This window comes from Pogonomyrmex barbatus, unplaced genomic scaffold (assembly GCF_055798465.1).
Source record: "Pogonomyrmex barbatus isolate J1 unplaced genomic scaffold, ASM5579846v1 scaffold1, whole genome shotgun sequence".
Classification (NCBI taxonomy): Eukaryota; Metazoa; Arthropoda; class Insecta; order Hymenoptera; family Formicidae; genus Pogonomyrmex; species Pogonomyrmex barbatus.
Genome location: NW_028297098.1, coordinates 17,020,700 through 17,037,018, shown reverse-complemented (window position 1 = coordinate 17,037,018; position 16,319 = coordinate 17,020,700). Strand labels below are relative to the sequence as shown.

The 16,319-nt window shown below is 35.5% G+C and overlaps 1 protein-coding gene across 2 annotated transcripts in view; it reads right to left on the bottom strand.

The window, feature by feature from the left end:
• LOC105432315 (uncharacterized) overlaps positions 1–16,319 on the bottom strand; it is a 321,362-nt gene that overhangs the window by 227,794 nt on the left and 77,249 nt on the right. For both annotated transcript variants that reach the window (XM_089085420.1, XM_089085419.1), the window contains one exon: positions 9,576–9,717. In XM_089085420.1, the coding sequence (XP_088941546.1) occupies positions 9,576–9,717 (142 nt within the window). The remainder of the gene's footprint in view (positions 1–9,575; positions 9,718–16,319) is intronic.

Below are 16,319 nucleotides of genomic sequence, written 5' to 3'. Positions count from 1 at the left end.
TTAAATTAAATAGCGGTCTATTTAAAAAAATTGAGCTGTAAGCAAGATGCATTTGTAAACTATGCTTTTCTCGCTCGTAAGTGTACAAAGGAGAGCGAGTGTACGCTCGGAGGAGCACAAAGGTGTCGCGGATTCCGAAATTCGAAGGGTGGGCAGACTGTTCCGAATCATTCTTCTCCGTCCTTCTTCCCTGCCGTCGCGGAGGGTAAAGGTCCTACCCATTGGAAAACGCTGACTGGGAAGTAACTGCCCGGCAGTGAGGGACGTCGACGCTTTTTTTATGTGACACAAAGTAGCACTTTACCAAATGACCCGAATCTTTTTAGGGGCTGCGACCAGCATTGCGACGTTGACACTGCGCGAAATCGCGCGCGAGAGCAAGATTGGGAATTCGTTTCCTGAAGATTTGGAAACCATCATAAAAGCTGCACCATACGAGTTCCTCGTTTTCAAACCTTTCCCGTTCTTATCCGCAAATGGAACGGTATTAATTTCATTCAGCCGAAAGTAACATCACCTTGTCGATTCAAATGATTAGAACGACGCGATGATTTTTTTAACACAGACCGATTTGATTGTATCAATGAATAGTAAATGTAATAAAGCGAAAGAACGTAATTTCCAACAAAATTTTCAACAAAATGAACAAATTAATAAATTTACAAAGATACCGTAAGAAGGCAAAAGCGAGACAAAAGAAGCGAGACGATGTCGGTAGGTGTAAATCTTATCGCGTCGTCGCTCGCCAAGGGTTTCAACGACGTCGTTAGAAAAACGTGGGGGCGAAATCGAGTCAATCTCTGGTGGCAAGTGCACCATTCGTTCCGGCGTCTATACGCGCGCAAGTATGCGCTGCGATATATCCGGTTTATAAATATTAAACCGAGATCATAGGGGGCTCGGGGGTAGGTATCATAACCTTAAGACGCCGAGCTACGTATTGAGGAGGGGATCATGGGGGATTTGCGGACCGTATCCTCGTTCCACGATATTACCCCTTACACCTTTACGCGTGGACTTACTGCTCGAGCGTACACATAGCTCTCTCACGATATAACTCCGCGGTGTTATCCGCGGCATTATGCCGATGTTGCACGTATAACGTCGTTGAATAATAGCAACACGACCGCGTATTGGTGGGGCAAACGGGGAATCATTCCGATTGATTTTCCGATGCGAATCGTCGAACTGCGACCGAGGGGGACCGAGAGTTTCTCTACGACGATTTCTCGAGGGGTCGCCAACGGTGGCGTCTGGATTATGGCAAGCGTGTCGAGAGTCAATCGGTCGTTGAACGAATTAGAGTCCGCCTTGGGACGCGGATTATATTAATCATGTCATCGACTTGTAACCTCACACAGCGGTACCGCATTCTTGTACAGCTCAATCATAATAAATTCAAATATTTTTTTAGAAATTATTGTAATTATTAAAAATATCTTATCAATCCGTGTATTTATGGCAGTAAAATTTTAATTATAAAAATTATTTTAAGAAAAATTTTAATAAATATTTTTAATAACAAATGTCTAAAGATTCAAAGATATAAATATATTTAAGCTATGAATTTTTTAAATAAGAAGACAATTCTAAAATCAATTTATGAAATAAGATAAATTTATTTCGATACTTCAAAATTATTCATTATACTTATAATAACATTTTAAAAAATGTGAGAATATATGGTATTAAATATATTACTTGTTGAAACAATGTCAATATTGTACACGAAGCCATAAGAAAACGTCTCGCCTGTGTGTTTCATTTACATTGCCGTCCGTCACGAAAAGGGATTGAAGAGCTGTGAGGGAGTAAGTTTACACCCTAGTCGTGCGCACGACTTCTCGTTATTAATTACTCCAAAATCCAGAAGCTGTCAACGGGCCGCGGCTCTGCGGCGTACAGCCATGAAAACAACGTCAACGCGAATTTCAGAGGCGTACATTCTAAGACGCTAATTGTACAAGATCAATCTAAAGTTTCATTGATTACTTGTCGCTCCTTCTGGCGATAGCGAATAACTTCGTTTCTCGACATCAACGACGACAAAATTGAAATTAATATAATCTCGATGATACCTGATTATCAGTAATGATGTCTATATTCTCAAAATATAAAAGCAAATTATGATAGTTACGTAAAGATTTAGAATAAATGATAAACGAAAAGGTATTTAAAAAAAAACAGCGCGGGGATAATGGGCAAAAAGAAATAAAGGCTGAGAATAAGAAAGCGGAAGAGAATAAAAAAAAGATAAGAATTCCTCCCAATTTACCATAAACTTGGTGATTCCGTCGGCAGAAAAGTGGTTAATATTACCGGGAGTCAACAAGAAACAAAGAATCTTTAGAAATTGCGTAAAAGTAAAAATAATGAAATTTTTTTATTTTATATTGGAAAAAAAATAATTTTTTGTTATCTTTAGTGACAATAATACTATATAATATTATTATATAATAAAATATATTTATATATATGTAATATTTATTATTGTAATATACTAAAAACATTAATACTATCAAAAAATGAATAATAATTTCTGTCTTTTCCAATATTTTTGTTATCTGTAATTATAATTGTTACGAGGAAAAAAAAATATAAGTTCACTTAATTACAATTTATTCACATTTTTTTCAAAGAGAAAGGATATTTTAACTCTTGATTACAACCATGAATTTATGAATGCGTTAGTTTGACTGCTTTTTCTTATCATCTAATAGTAGCCCTTAAGGTGTTGCAGCACTCCCGCGAGCAAGAATGCCCAGGATATGGTGAGCGTGCCTCTTGTGAAATGTGATAATTAAAAAAGTGCGGTCTTTGTCTTCATTTACGCCGACAAAATGAAACGTTCGCATTAAAAATTCAATTAAACGCGGCCAGAGCATCACGGCGGGGTGAGCTTATAGCAACCTGCACAATTTGAGTACAAAAATGTATATCGTTGCGTTTCGCTGGCGGGACAAACTGAAATACAAAAGGAGAATAGAAAATAGAAAAAAGTATCAAGATTGCAACGCTAATTTTATATAACATTAAACTGTAATTTGTAGTGCAACTCAATCATGTGAGAGAAGTAAAGGATAAAATTTGTTAAACGTTGTTGTGAATGGTTAACTGAAACTTGGAATGGAGTAAATGGATCTTAATTAATTTCAACTAGATATTAGCTTAAAGTTTTATTTGTAATTATAATAATTTAGTTAAAAGATCGGATTATAAAAATACCAAATAAAAAAATTAAAATATAGTAAAAAATAAATTAAAAAATAAGCATGTATCAAGAGTCTAGTCAAGTTTTTCAAACGGAAAAATCGAAAGATTCAGAACTTCAGCAGTTAAAGAAACTAGCAATATCCCTAAGGGCATCGCGTATAATCGCTCCGTTACTATCAGCTTTTTACAAATCCATTCCTTCGATACGTGGTTAAAAATTAAGAATATTGTACCGGCTAGGTCAGCAAGAAGAATGATAAAGGAATTTCCGATGATAAATCATTCCTCGCCGGCAAAGCGGCAAAAATGCTCAAGCGGCACAAAAACTTTAAGACGCGTGCGGTTATCCGACGATAAATCAATTTTTCGTCATCATCGTAGCGACCGTAGCCGGATGCGCGATGGCGACGATGGAAAAGGGGACCAAAAGTAGAGGCGGGGTTGAATTAAATAAAAACAATGGGCACACAGGCACAATGAGAAAATAAGCACCCATTGATAATGCCGCAAATCACGAGTCCGAGGCAACAATGGGATATCAGAATGGCTATTATACCTAGGGTAGACTCAATTATTTTAAGCCACTTTTGTGCCGCGCTAATGAAGCGAACAAAGCCGAATATTAAAGCAACCTCCTATCCACCATCTCACTTCGCGCTTATCTTTCGTGTCCCCGACGCCACGCTACTTTCTTCAATAAGCTTTAACCAGCGACTGGTACTGCCACCTCTTAACCTCACGAAGAATAAATTTCAAATAATTCGAGACCATAACCACACCAATTTATTAGAGTAGAAGATAATTCTGAGATAAGATAATTGTGAGATTTCCAAGATTATCTAACACAATAAACCCATTATCCTAATTAATGATTTAATTATATAAGACACTGTTTATCATATAGCCAAAACTCTTACTTCTCTAAACTATTTTTTTAAAAGTATATAGTATTACATCCTATTTTATCTTAAATTTTTATTCTCGCGTTTCTATTTTCTACTATATCCAAAAATAAAGTCAATTTTCCATTATCGAAAGAATAATTTTGTTCGGAAGACCAAGTCAAAGCCACCGATAAGGCATCTATAAATTCTCCCGAGACGCGAATGAAATATCCGTATTTGCTTCGCGATGCCGTTGATCCGGGAATAAAACATAAGCGAAGCGGTCTCCGAACTCATGATTTTTACAAAAATCGATAAATCATCGATATCATGTCCGATCGAAGGTATCACTCCAAATCCTGTGAAAAATTTCTTGAGGAGTAATCCCACGACGACAAAAGTACTGACACTCGATACTACTCGAAGAGTCTCACCGCAAAATCCCCCAAAGGCGGCAAAAGAATTCCTCATCGAGGCGGAAGCAACCAGTTTTTTCCGCTTCATCGGGATTAACCGGCGCTACTTGGCGCCATTGAAGTCGCAGGTGTGAAAGATGGTATGATTGTACGTAATGCAGAAAGTAATGTGCAATTGTGATCATGTTTTCTCTCGTTTTTTTTTTTGCAACTCAAATTTAAAAAATAATATCGGCATTCGAAATTAGAGACAAAAAAATTCTTTTATCTAATTGTCATTTTTAGTACAAATATCTTTTTTAAAAGCAAAAGATATTTAATAAAATGCAACTCTAAAAAAGATTTATAATTTTATTTTTTGAATACATTGGGAAATAAAGTTTTTCCTTCTATATTCACTTAACTTTTTCCATGATAATTGCATTCTCTTTATCGTTAAAAGAATGAAGAGATCATTTGATGGTGTTTGATACCACTCTGTTGTAAATACTTGTAAGCATTTTGAATATATCTTTCTATACACCTGCGGGAAAATTCCGCTAATTAGAGTTTCTGACTAAAGCGCGAGACATAAGATCAGTGAGAGACAACTAAGAAGAGAAACAAGAGAACGACAGAGTTATTTCTATAATATTATACAGACGCGATTTCAACATCAAAAGAAAGACAGCGCTGTCGCACATTTCCACCTTTTCTTCTCGCTATAAGAAAATTATGTCCCCCTTGAAAACAGAAGGAAAGTGTTTTATGACAAAACAAGAATATATGTACATACATAGTATTTGAAAATCTGCGAGATGTTTTGTGAATTGCTGAGTAGCTTCTTTTTTTTCCTCCATTAAAATACAAAGAAAATTTTTCAACTGCTTTTAAGCTCATTTTCCACTTTGCTATTTTTCTTGTTAAAAATCGTAAAGACTAATCAACATCGTATTATCTCGTAAAACATGACTAAAACAAACAAAATATTTTCACGCACGAGCAATTGAATAATGAAGAGATAAAAGAGTTCGTCAAGAGTTCGTGCGAGAGGAAACAGCAGAACGAAAGTACAAATTGCATATAAAATCCAAGATTTAACTTCATCCCTCGATCGGGCCGACGAAACCCCTCAGTTCACTGATATGATAAACACCCGAAATGATAGCGGCATCCGCCCTTTTCCTCACCCTTTTCCTCAATTCTCCTCGCTTTCTAGTTAATCACGTCAGGCGGACGAACCCTCTGATTAAAACAACCCTCCGTCCCTTCTTATTATTATTGTTATTAGAGAAGGCGAATGCAAGGCACTTCGGGAGAACGGTTGGAAGAGATGTTAAGTCGCCATCCTATATCTAGATACTGTACGCGAATACGCAGACCTTTCTGATTGTCAGAATTTTCGGGATTATTAAACGGCTGATGAGTCGAAGAATGAGATCCGCGCAGTCAACTCTTAATTAACTTTCACATTTTATGATCAGTCGTGTATTTATATACATATACACACAGAAAGAATAGTTTCTGAAAAGTCTAAATTTAAAATTTGGATACAGATACAGATCTGAAAATAATTTTACTAGACTGTCAAAATAATTATTATTATAATTAGGACGCTCAAATTGGTTACTAATATAACAAGTTTTTGCAACATTATTACCATCATTTAAACAGTATTTAATTATTTTGATGATTTAACAAAATTATCTTCAGATTTGTGTTATACCAAAATTTTAAATATTAAAACATTCTTTTTGTGTAATCATTGAGAATATTATTGACTATTCAAATGTGACGTTTGAGAAAATAAAGTAATCATTAAACAAGTTCTTTTGCGGAATAAAAGTAATATTTATCGATAACTCGTTCTTTTAACTGTAAATATATTACATTTTAAATTCTCAAATGCTAATCCTATGTAAATATGTTTATACTACTGATAACAAATTGTCACATTAAAAACAATTTAATGTTACTTCGTTAGTACTTTAATAAATATAAATTGCGTTACACGATAAAAAATTTTGGCATAAGTACTTAACGGGACCATTATCAAGATAATTACATGTGAAATACGGCGACAAGTATATCTCGAATATTTACATATAAGATTTGGCAAATGACTTTTCTCCAAGTCACAGTGAGATGTTCGTTATCGCACATCCGCGCGCGGTACTCTTATTAAATCAGAAAATTCATTAAGGCCGAGGTTTGGATTACGCTCGAAGGGTCGGTACTTAGCGAGAAGGTGGACTCCCATCGCCATGGGCTGCGACGGGAAGAATTTAGAGCCGGTCGTAACGAGGCGACCACGTAACAAATTACAAATAGTGTCATTGGCTCCTGACGAAGCGCCGGTAACTACGTCGAAGGAACGACTTCTTTCGAGCTCGCGGCAAGCCATCGGCCGTGCCGGCACGAAGATCGCGAGATATCGAACTCCTCCTAACCGAAGAACCGAGATCCGGTTGCGTGCGCAACGATCTATCCTCGGAGCAACCAATCATGCTAATAAACCCGGCGGGCATAAGTAATACGGAACGATCGTAAATCTTGGCGATGCCAATGAATGCACGCGCCAATATCGATGTCAGAGTCGAGGAAAAGGCATGCGGGGAAGAAACAGCGTCAGAGTATCTCTTGTCGGTACTTAATTATAGAAACAGATCTTTCTATTATCGTTGGCTGGAATACTGCGAGAATTATCTTGATGCATGTAGTATCGTATGTGCATTTATGCGCGATACATTTGCTTTTACATACGTTTTAATATCAAAATGAAAATGACCAAATATCCGAAGAAACATCACTTCTTTAAATAACTTTCTTTAAATTACGTTCAGTTTTTATCTTCATAAAAGATCTGTTTAAAAAAACTCAATTTAATTCGTTTTATTTATTTAAATTACATACAACAATATCAAGATATTCTTTACTATAGATTTCACACATTTTAAAAATCTGAGTTTGCATCTGAAATCTGATTTTCTTTCTAAAATTCTCGTTTCGTTATGCCGCATTGCTGCACCTTACATTCTTTCCAAAGACGAAAGACTTTCGTCGCGTGCTATCGTAGGTGCACAGGTGTGCACATACTCGAATCATCGGCGCAACAAGCTGCTCGTGGAGAAACACGCAACTGAGACATTACATAAGGTCTGCGACGAGGCAAAAAGAGATCGCGAAGAAGTAGAATTGCAAAAGGAGAATGGGCGAAGGAGGGACGAGAAGAAGTGGAAATAATGAGTTCGCACGACGCGACCGAGACCTGCCTTGACGCGTTATAAAACGAGTCCTACCCGCCGGCAATGATTGCTGCCTTGCACGAGCTAATAGCACCCGCGACGTAACGAAGGGTTATGTGGATCACGAGTTTGTTATTGGCTTGCCTAATGACTCGTCTGCTCGTTCTGTCTGTCCGATGCGCGCCACACCGAACCACCAACGACATAAATAATCACCATGTATGGAATGTTGGCGTAACACAAATTTACATGTAAAAATAAAGAGATGTACATTAGAAAATATGTAAATACATTACCTACAATGTCTTCCCCTTTTAAGTTCCTCAGCATCATAAAAAAAAGTTAAACAATCATTTTATACATGTAATGTAGCACATTTTTTTTCAGATAAATAAATTCTGTTTAATTTCTGTTCATTAGGTTCCAATGTTAACAAATTTTTATATTAATTTATTATAGGCACTAAAAATTTAGATAAAAACACTTCGATGAGTTTTTTATTAAATTGTATAAATTATTTATAAGTTGTATGAAATATAAATATAAATTATTTATATTATTTTTTTTACGCTTACGGATTTCTTAATTAGACGCATTACATATATAAATTAGATTGTTCTTTCTTCTTCCTTATTATGTTTCTAATGAGACATCATTAGAAGACATCATTAGAAGACATCATTAAAAGACAAACAAAAAAGAGTATCTTAATGATAATTGGATCCCTCGATTTACAGTTACTTTAGCATTCATTCGTCATGTTAGATTTACTTTTTGTAAAGTATCTAGGTCGCGTGCAGAAAAGATGCACCAACCTGCGAGTCAGCCTTGGACTTCAAAGCTATATAGAACGTTTGAATAGTTTGGTTGCAACTCTAATAAGACACTCGACCTAGCGCTGTGCGCGTGTGATTTATTTCCGCTATATTCGAAACGTCAGCAACGTTGGCTTCAACTACTTACCCATCTTAATGAAGCATAAGATCTAATCCATCTAACATTCATCATAATAAATTGCGAATTATTCATCAAAATTCCATTTTTTTAAATGTACTTTAAAATTAATACAGTCATCATTACTAGTATAAGATACATAAGTATTGAATATAAGTTTATCATAAGACACTCGTTTTAAATTTTAAGAGTCTAAATTTTAAACTATTCTAATATAATCGTTTTTTAAAATTAAGAATCATAATTAAGATCGTTCAATCGACTAGGTTTCACCAAAAATTCATTAGCATTTTGAATTCAACGTAAACGAAATATGCCGACTTTCAAATGTTATTTGTCAGAAAATCGAGAGGTATCATTTGAATACGAAATCTGTTGTAGGCTATTTCAACACGTCGTAAAAATTTGTCGTCAGCTTGCCAGCTGAACATTCCAGATCGATCGACGGGTTATATGATATGGTAAGAAAGACATTTTCCTCCAGAACAGTAATGCTGTGAAAATCCTAGCACTAGGATTTTCGTTGATGCCCCCAGGAGATCTCGCGCGGTATCTCGCGCGGTATCTAGCGCGCGGCCCGAGGCTCTCTGCCCAGAAATCGCAGAAATAGTCCGGGCGAGTTAGAAACTCGCCGCGTTTCAACTTCCGTGCACAGCGCGGCGAGGATGTAGTGTGCGCGCATTGCCGCCCAATAAATTAATCACGAAACTTTCCCAATGTAGAAGTCCGCCGCAAACTAATTTGTTGGCCGGCTCGGAAAGTACGCGCGCGTACGCCCCCCCCCTGCTCCCCTCTCACACGTATGTGTGAGCGCAACTTAAGGAATATAATGGGTATGGATGGGTACCAGCGAATAATCATTGCGCATAATCATATTCACTCACCATCGATATTAGACGAGGATTGATCCACGCCTGCTGCATGTTATCATCGAGGTACCGCTTCGCTATCCGGGCGATGTTTTCTTGCGGTTCTTTCTTCGACACGGCCGATATGGTGGGCGGGACGACAACGTTGGCATTGTTCCTGAGACAGAAACGGATTAACATGAGCATCGATCAGGATTCGGGAACACCTTGTCGAAAGTGAGCGCGGCCACGATTATTACTGCATGATAATTGAGGCGTTCGAAGCAACGGAAGATATTTTCGGCCGACGGCTCAACCCGGGGGCAGAACCCGAAGATCAAATGAAAAAAAGTATGTCTAGCTTCGGCTAGATGTATGGTATATTTTTAAGGAGTTATAGCGAATCAAATAAATAAATATCAATAATAATTTTTTAAAATATTGCATTATGTCTAATATAATCACATTTCTCTTATTTTATAATTCAATATAAAGTATGTTATGCTAATTTGTAACACTACTACAATTTATGTCGACTTTATGTCTGAATGCCACTTTAGAAAATAGGCGGCACCGTGATCATAATCATAGTTGGCATGTAATTTGCTGGAACATTTCGGTGAACGATGTCAGGTCACTTGTGCACGCATGAAATTCTCAGCATGCGTAGAATAACTTCAAAGTCAAAGCACGTGTGTCTCTTCTCGAGAAGAGAACATTCGTGTACGACTGAAACGAAGACTTCGATTTACTTAAAGTACGTCAGAACGTGCCTGAATTTCGCGTCGTCATAGCGCGTACAGTATATATTTTTCCGTTATTATATGTAACATATTTACAATAATAATTCTTCTAATAATTCTTAACATCTATAAACGTCTTAAAATAATGTATAAAAATTATTGTATATCGTATCATATAGTATATTGTATATTACATCGTACATATTATATCATAATTTCACAACTTTTCATAAAAATATCCTTGAATATACATATAAAATGCTACAAGAAGCTATGAGCATCAATACTAATATAATATTAAATTGTTTATCATTGTAATATTAATTTAAATTTATAATTTTAATTTTAACTAATGCTGCGTTTCAACATCAAATAGTAATCGGCGCACAGTAAAGAGACAAAAATGTATAAAATTCACAAAATATATAATTAAGTAAATTTCTATTTTATAACTTCATATATAAGCATATATAACTTCTACTACGCATTCTACAAAAGTTCCAAAAATATAACTTCAAAAATAGAATTGTTCATTACACTGAGTGTCTGCAATAAAAAATGCAAAGTAATCTGTTAAAATACGAGAAATTTTACGTGAAAGAAAATTGCATATGTTAGAAATATGTCCGCACACATAAAATCATTGCAAATCGTTATACACAATCCACGCAATATATATATATATATATATATATATATATATATATATATATATAAAATAAAATCCTTTATAAATACTTTAATTCTTAAATTCTATTTTAATATATCTTTTATTCTGTTTTATCAAAACTATCAACTCATTTGTTTTTATACTGAGAGAGAAATTATTCAGTAAAAATCTCAGTAGAAAAATTAATTTTATGCAAATTGCACTTAGAATCAATCGACAACACTAAAATTTGGATAATCATGGGCTGCATGGTGTTAATTGCTATTATTTACTTGGCTAAATTATTAATATGAACGACATTTGACGGAGAATAGCAATCTAAATGCAGAATGGGTGAGGTGGATGTGTAGAAGGCATTGTGGGGCAACAGGCCACGAAATTAACGGTCTCCTGTGCCATACGGCGATGTATCAAACGGAATCTATTGTGCAAACGCCACACCATTGCCACCGTCACCGGCCATCACCATCCGCCAGATTGCACGTTGCACGATGTAGAAACAGCTCGGAATGAGCAGGAGAGGTCGATACGATATCTCCCCGACTATGAAGGATCATTATAACATTGCAACTGTAACTGTCTATCGTCATCTCGATTGAATTAATGCAATGATATTCAATGTGTTCGAAAGAATGCATAAAAAGAGCATTTTTGCTAAAGTATAAAAATTTAGTCAGATTCAGAGAAAAGACTGAAGATAATTTTGATCATTAAAGTAATTACATAGAATGTTCTAACTGAATAGAATATGTCAAAAATTTTTGAAATGTTATTATTATGCTTAAGAATTTTACATGATTATTTTAATAGTCTAATATTAAATTATTTTGACATCTGTATTCAGCCAAATTTTTAAATACTTCAGCAAAATTATTCTTTCTGTAGAAAAACTATTTACTAAAAAATATTTCATTTCTGACAAAATTGTAAAATGTGCACAAAAAATAAAATATAAAATTATTTTTTATAATACTTATAATAATTATATAAGTAATTATTAAGTACGATCATAAGAGAATTTCCTTCAAATTTCTTACGATCTAAGATACTATTATTCATCGCATGTGCATTCAAATGACGCGAGGCGCACTTCAGCGTTGCTAGACAGTGACTGAATTCCCCATCGTGCATTCACAATTATCCCATTAATCCTCAGATAGCTTACGCTGCGTGCAGATGTATTTTTTAACTTTCTCGCGACGTCTTCGTAAGATGTACGCACAATCCGTATGCGGCATTGCTTTATGTAGAATTAATTATCCATCTATCCTATAGCAAATTATACCGAAATTTACGTCCACCGTTCGTTTCTGCCAGATTTTGATTCGAGAAAGAACTCGGGAGAAAATTCGATCCACGTTATATATCTAAATAATCTCATATGAACTTTTGTCTCAAATTGTGATTCTCGTAAAATAAATTAATAATACATTCTTTTATCTCTTTATCATTTCATATTTTCCGATTAAAACCTTAAAATGTTTGTAGAAAAAAGACTTTCGTTAAAAAACGAACCATTTAGATACCTTTTACATATATGTAGAAAATAACATTTACGTTAAAAATATCGATTATATTTGTTTTTTTCCTATTATTGTAATAAATTGTTATTTAATTATATGTTTTTTTTTTTAATCGAAAATTCACGCTATTCTTGATCCGCTCCTGTTTTCAATGGATTTCATAAAGCATGATCCCGCGCGCGCAATACACGTCTATGAATAATCGCGCGCCCGTGCAAGTATATATACAAACGTTACGAAACACACATTCGCATTCAAATGAGAGTTCCTCGATTTGAAACGCGCGTTTAAGCGACGCGCGGAGTGACTGCGAAGCAAGCCGAGGCTGAGATGCGGATACGCCGTGAATATCCCATAAGTGAATTATGAGAGTTTATCGCGACTCCGTCGCCCCGTGCCTACTGTCGTGGCGCAGCTGCCGGTTCAGGCCTCCCCAGTGGGTTAAATTATTGCCAAGATCCCCCAAAACCGTCTAAATTATTGGTCCCGGCTACGGATCAGCACCTCGAACATTTTAAAGACGCAAATGTCTCAAATCGACGACGAGCTCCGTCCGGAATACATACAATCTCGAGCAATTTACCGCGGTTACCTATACGATTATCAGACATTTTTCTTTCGTGAAACAATTTTTGTTTCTATCTTATCGAAACGAAAATACACACCCAATATACTTTTCGCACTTCGATAACAGTAGCTAACAGAGTTAAGTTTGCAGATAAAAAATGCGAATTAAGAGCATATAAAGTTTAAGAATTTAAAATATTCGACTACGTATTGTCGAATTATTTTCAATAATTATTTCATTATTTTTTAAAGAATTTACACTTTGTATCAAAATAAAAAAAAAAAAAAAACGGGCGCGCTACGTAAAATATTTATGTATGCAATCTCCGTGCAGAATAATACATTTCGTTTATCAAGAGTTATAAGAGTATCATCGAATTTTAAATGAAATTTCCATTTCCAATTAACTGTCGTTATACGTTATACTTGTATTCTTGTCATGCATAATATAACATTGAGATGTAATCAATATTTTTTTTTTTTTTGAAATATTCAAACCGATTTAAGTTAACATTTCCTATGAGAATTTAAAGAGACGCTTATACAACGATAATCGATTGATCGGTCGTTTGATACATTCGTATCAACTCGATGAACATAATCAAGATGATCAGTGAAGATGAAAGATGGAAGATGGTACTTTTCTATTCTCCTCATATAAGGTATAAGGTAAGTGTGGGAGTTAATAATACGGAAAATGTAAAAGTAGCCATCTGCGAGGCGAGCACGAGGCGTGAGTAAAGAAGAAGGAATGGTATAAAGAGGGACGATGAGTACGACAAGAGAACCAAGATCGGAAGACCACAGCAGGGAAGATAATCTTCAGGACGTCTCCGTATATCTCCTTTTGCTCGTCTCCGCGTTTTACAGAATCTCGGCAGGACCTCGACAAGAGGCGACCAACGGACGAAATCCGACGCCGAGTCGAGGCGAAGCACGCTCGTTCTAAATCTCCGTAAATGCGTCGCGATCGCCCGGCAGTCTCTCCCTCCTTCTCTCCCTCCGTGTTTTCTGCAGGTGTATCCCCCTATACAAACCTCTCGAGACGGTTCTCACGAAAATCCACGCCGGCCGCTTGCTGAATGAAAATTCACGGTAGACTTGCGAAACTTACTTCATCTCGCGTTCGCGAGCAATGGAGCGAGTTAAACGAAAATGTACGACGCGTTGTGCTGTGCCAAAACAACTATTTTGCTATGTCGCCGAAATAATCTAGAGAAATATTGCATATGTTTTTACAATACAAAAAAGCTCAAATTAGAATATGCTTGAAGTTGAGTTTCTTACTCGATAAATTAATTTAAAACTGTATAAACTTGGGCGTCCTATATATGCATACATTTTCATGTTGTTTAACTATCATTTACACTTATAACATATACAACATCAACATCATGAAAGTAACGAACCTTCGTTCGAATTTTCGTTCAGACTACAACTTATTTTGCCAGAACGCGCGGTAAAGTCAAAAGCCAAGTGGAGGATCCTCGTCACACACTTTATGAGTACCCGAACGATAAACTCGATAATTTAATGAGTATTCTCGCTCAATACTTGTCCATGGACTGTCGTTAAGTCAGTAGCTTGCTGCTAACGTAGCCGATATCATCTCGTACACGAAATTTAAGTGACCATTAAATGACGAATTTTAAGTGACTGTTTCTTTCAGATGGGAATCGAAAAATTTTCAGATGTTTTCATTAATGTCTAGACATTCAAAATTTATATGATTTTTCTCCGCCAAGTATTATACGTTTCTAGCATTTTCATTCGTCCCGGAAAATAAAAATATATAAAAAAAAAATAGATAAAGAAAAAATAGAAAATTATTATTAGTCAAGAGCATTGAGTTATATATAAAAAAGATAAAAGATAAAAGATTAAAAATAAATACCGTTCAATAAATTCATTTTTACTGTTTCTTTCCAAAAATATGCATTTGACAGACGGATGATTGCTGCAAATCATTGAAAGAGTCACAGACTCGTGTCACTGATCGGTATGTATAACCGTTCGACTTGAAAATTACATCACATCAGAAATTTCACGCTTCGATTGTTTCCTCGTGATACGGTTGCAGGCAATAACAACGTTTCTCTTGGTCACGATTCTGGAATAAAACGAAGCTACCGGATAGGAGGTGCAGAAAGGAGGGCGACAGACAGACGTATACACCAATGCAACATTCTTACCATTTTTACGAGCGATAAAATGTCGATCGCGTCGCGTAAAACATAAATCTGGCTATTTAATGGGAATAAAATCGATCGACGGGTTCTCTCGAGCTCTTCTGTCTGCTTTAAATATCTACTTAACCGACGGTCATTTCTCGACAAACCGCTATGGATTATCGATCATTATCTTCATAACACATGATTGGCGAGCGATGTATGAACGATCTTCGAAAGATCGAAAGATCGAAAGAATCGAATCTGCAGCTCTGCCGCAATCAATCAATCTATTGCACGATCGACGCTTTTCTAACAATTTCTCTTTCGTAAAGTTAGCATCAGATTAGCGTTATTCGTTTGAGATTTACAATTTATTATTCATATGATATGTGTGAATAACATAAATATGCAGATATATTCGTTATAAAACATGTAGTTATTTATTACGAATATCGTATATAATTCGTATATAATTCGCAATTTTTTAAACATTTAATAACAAAGCGTGAATTATGAGTATGATAGTTTAAAATTAAAGAATATATATACTAATATGTATCAACTATTTTTCATCAAAACTTTTGTCTATCATCTTATGCATTCAAAATGCTTCAAAATTCGCATGTATATATTGTCATAATAGCAAGATTTTTTAAATAATTTGAGCACATTCCTATCGTATTTTCCCTTGAACGCCAGGTTTATCACAAAAGTTTTTAAAATTATGGTATTTTCAATAAAGCTCGTTCGATCAATCTATTGATATAGCGTTGGGTAAAAAAACAAGTGCATTCTTGACGTCGCGCACAAGCGATATTCGTCGTTACTGCGAACAGTTTTGATTATGCAAGGGCACGCAAACGCGCAGCATATGTTCCGTATTGTGACGTTTAATTCGCATTTATAGGCAAAGGTGCATTTTCATCCACAATATCAGGAGGATATGCAGCGAATATTGCACAAAAGCCTATAATAGAACGATTTGCCAATGCTGTCTTTATGTATGCCGTGTTTATAACCGACTTATATCTACGAATAAGTGAGATCTATGACTTCTCACATCTTTATAACAATATAACAGAAATGGCGCAAATAAATTTTTCACA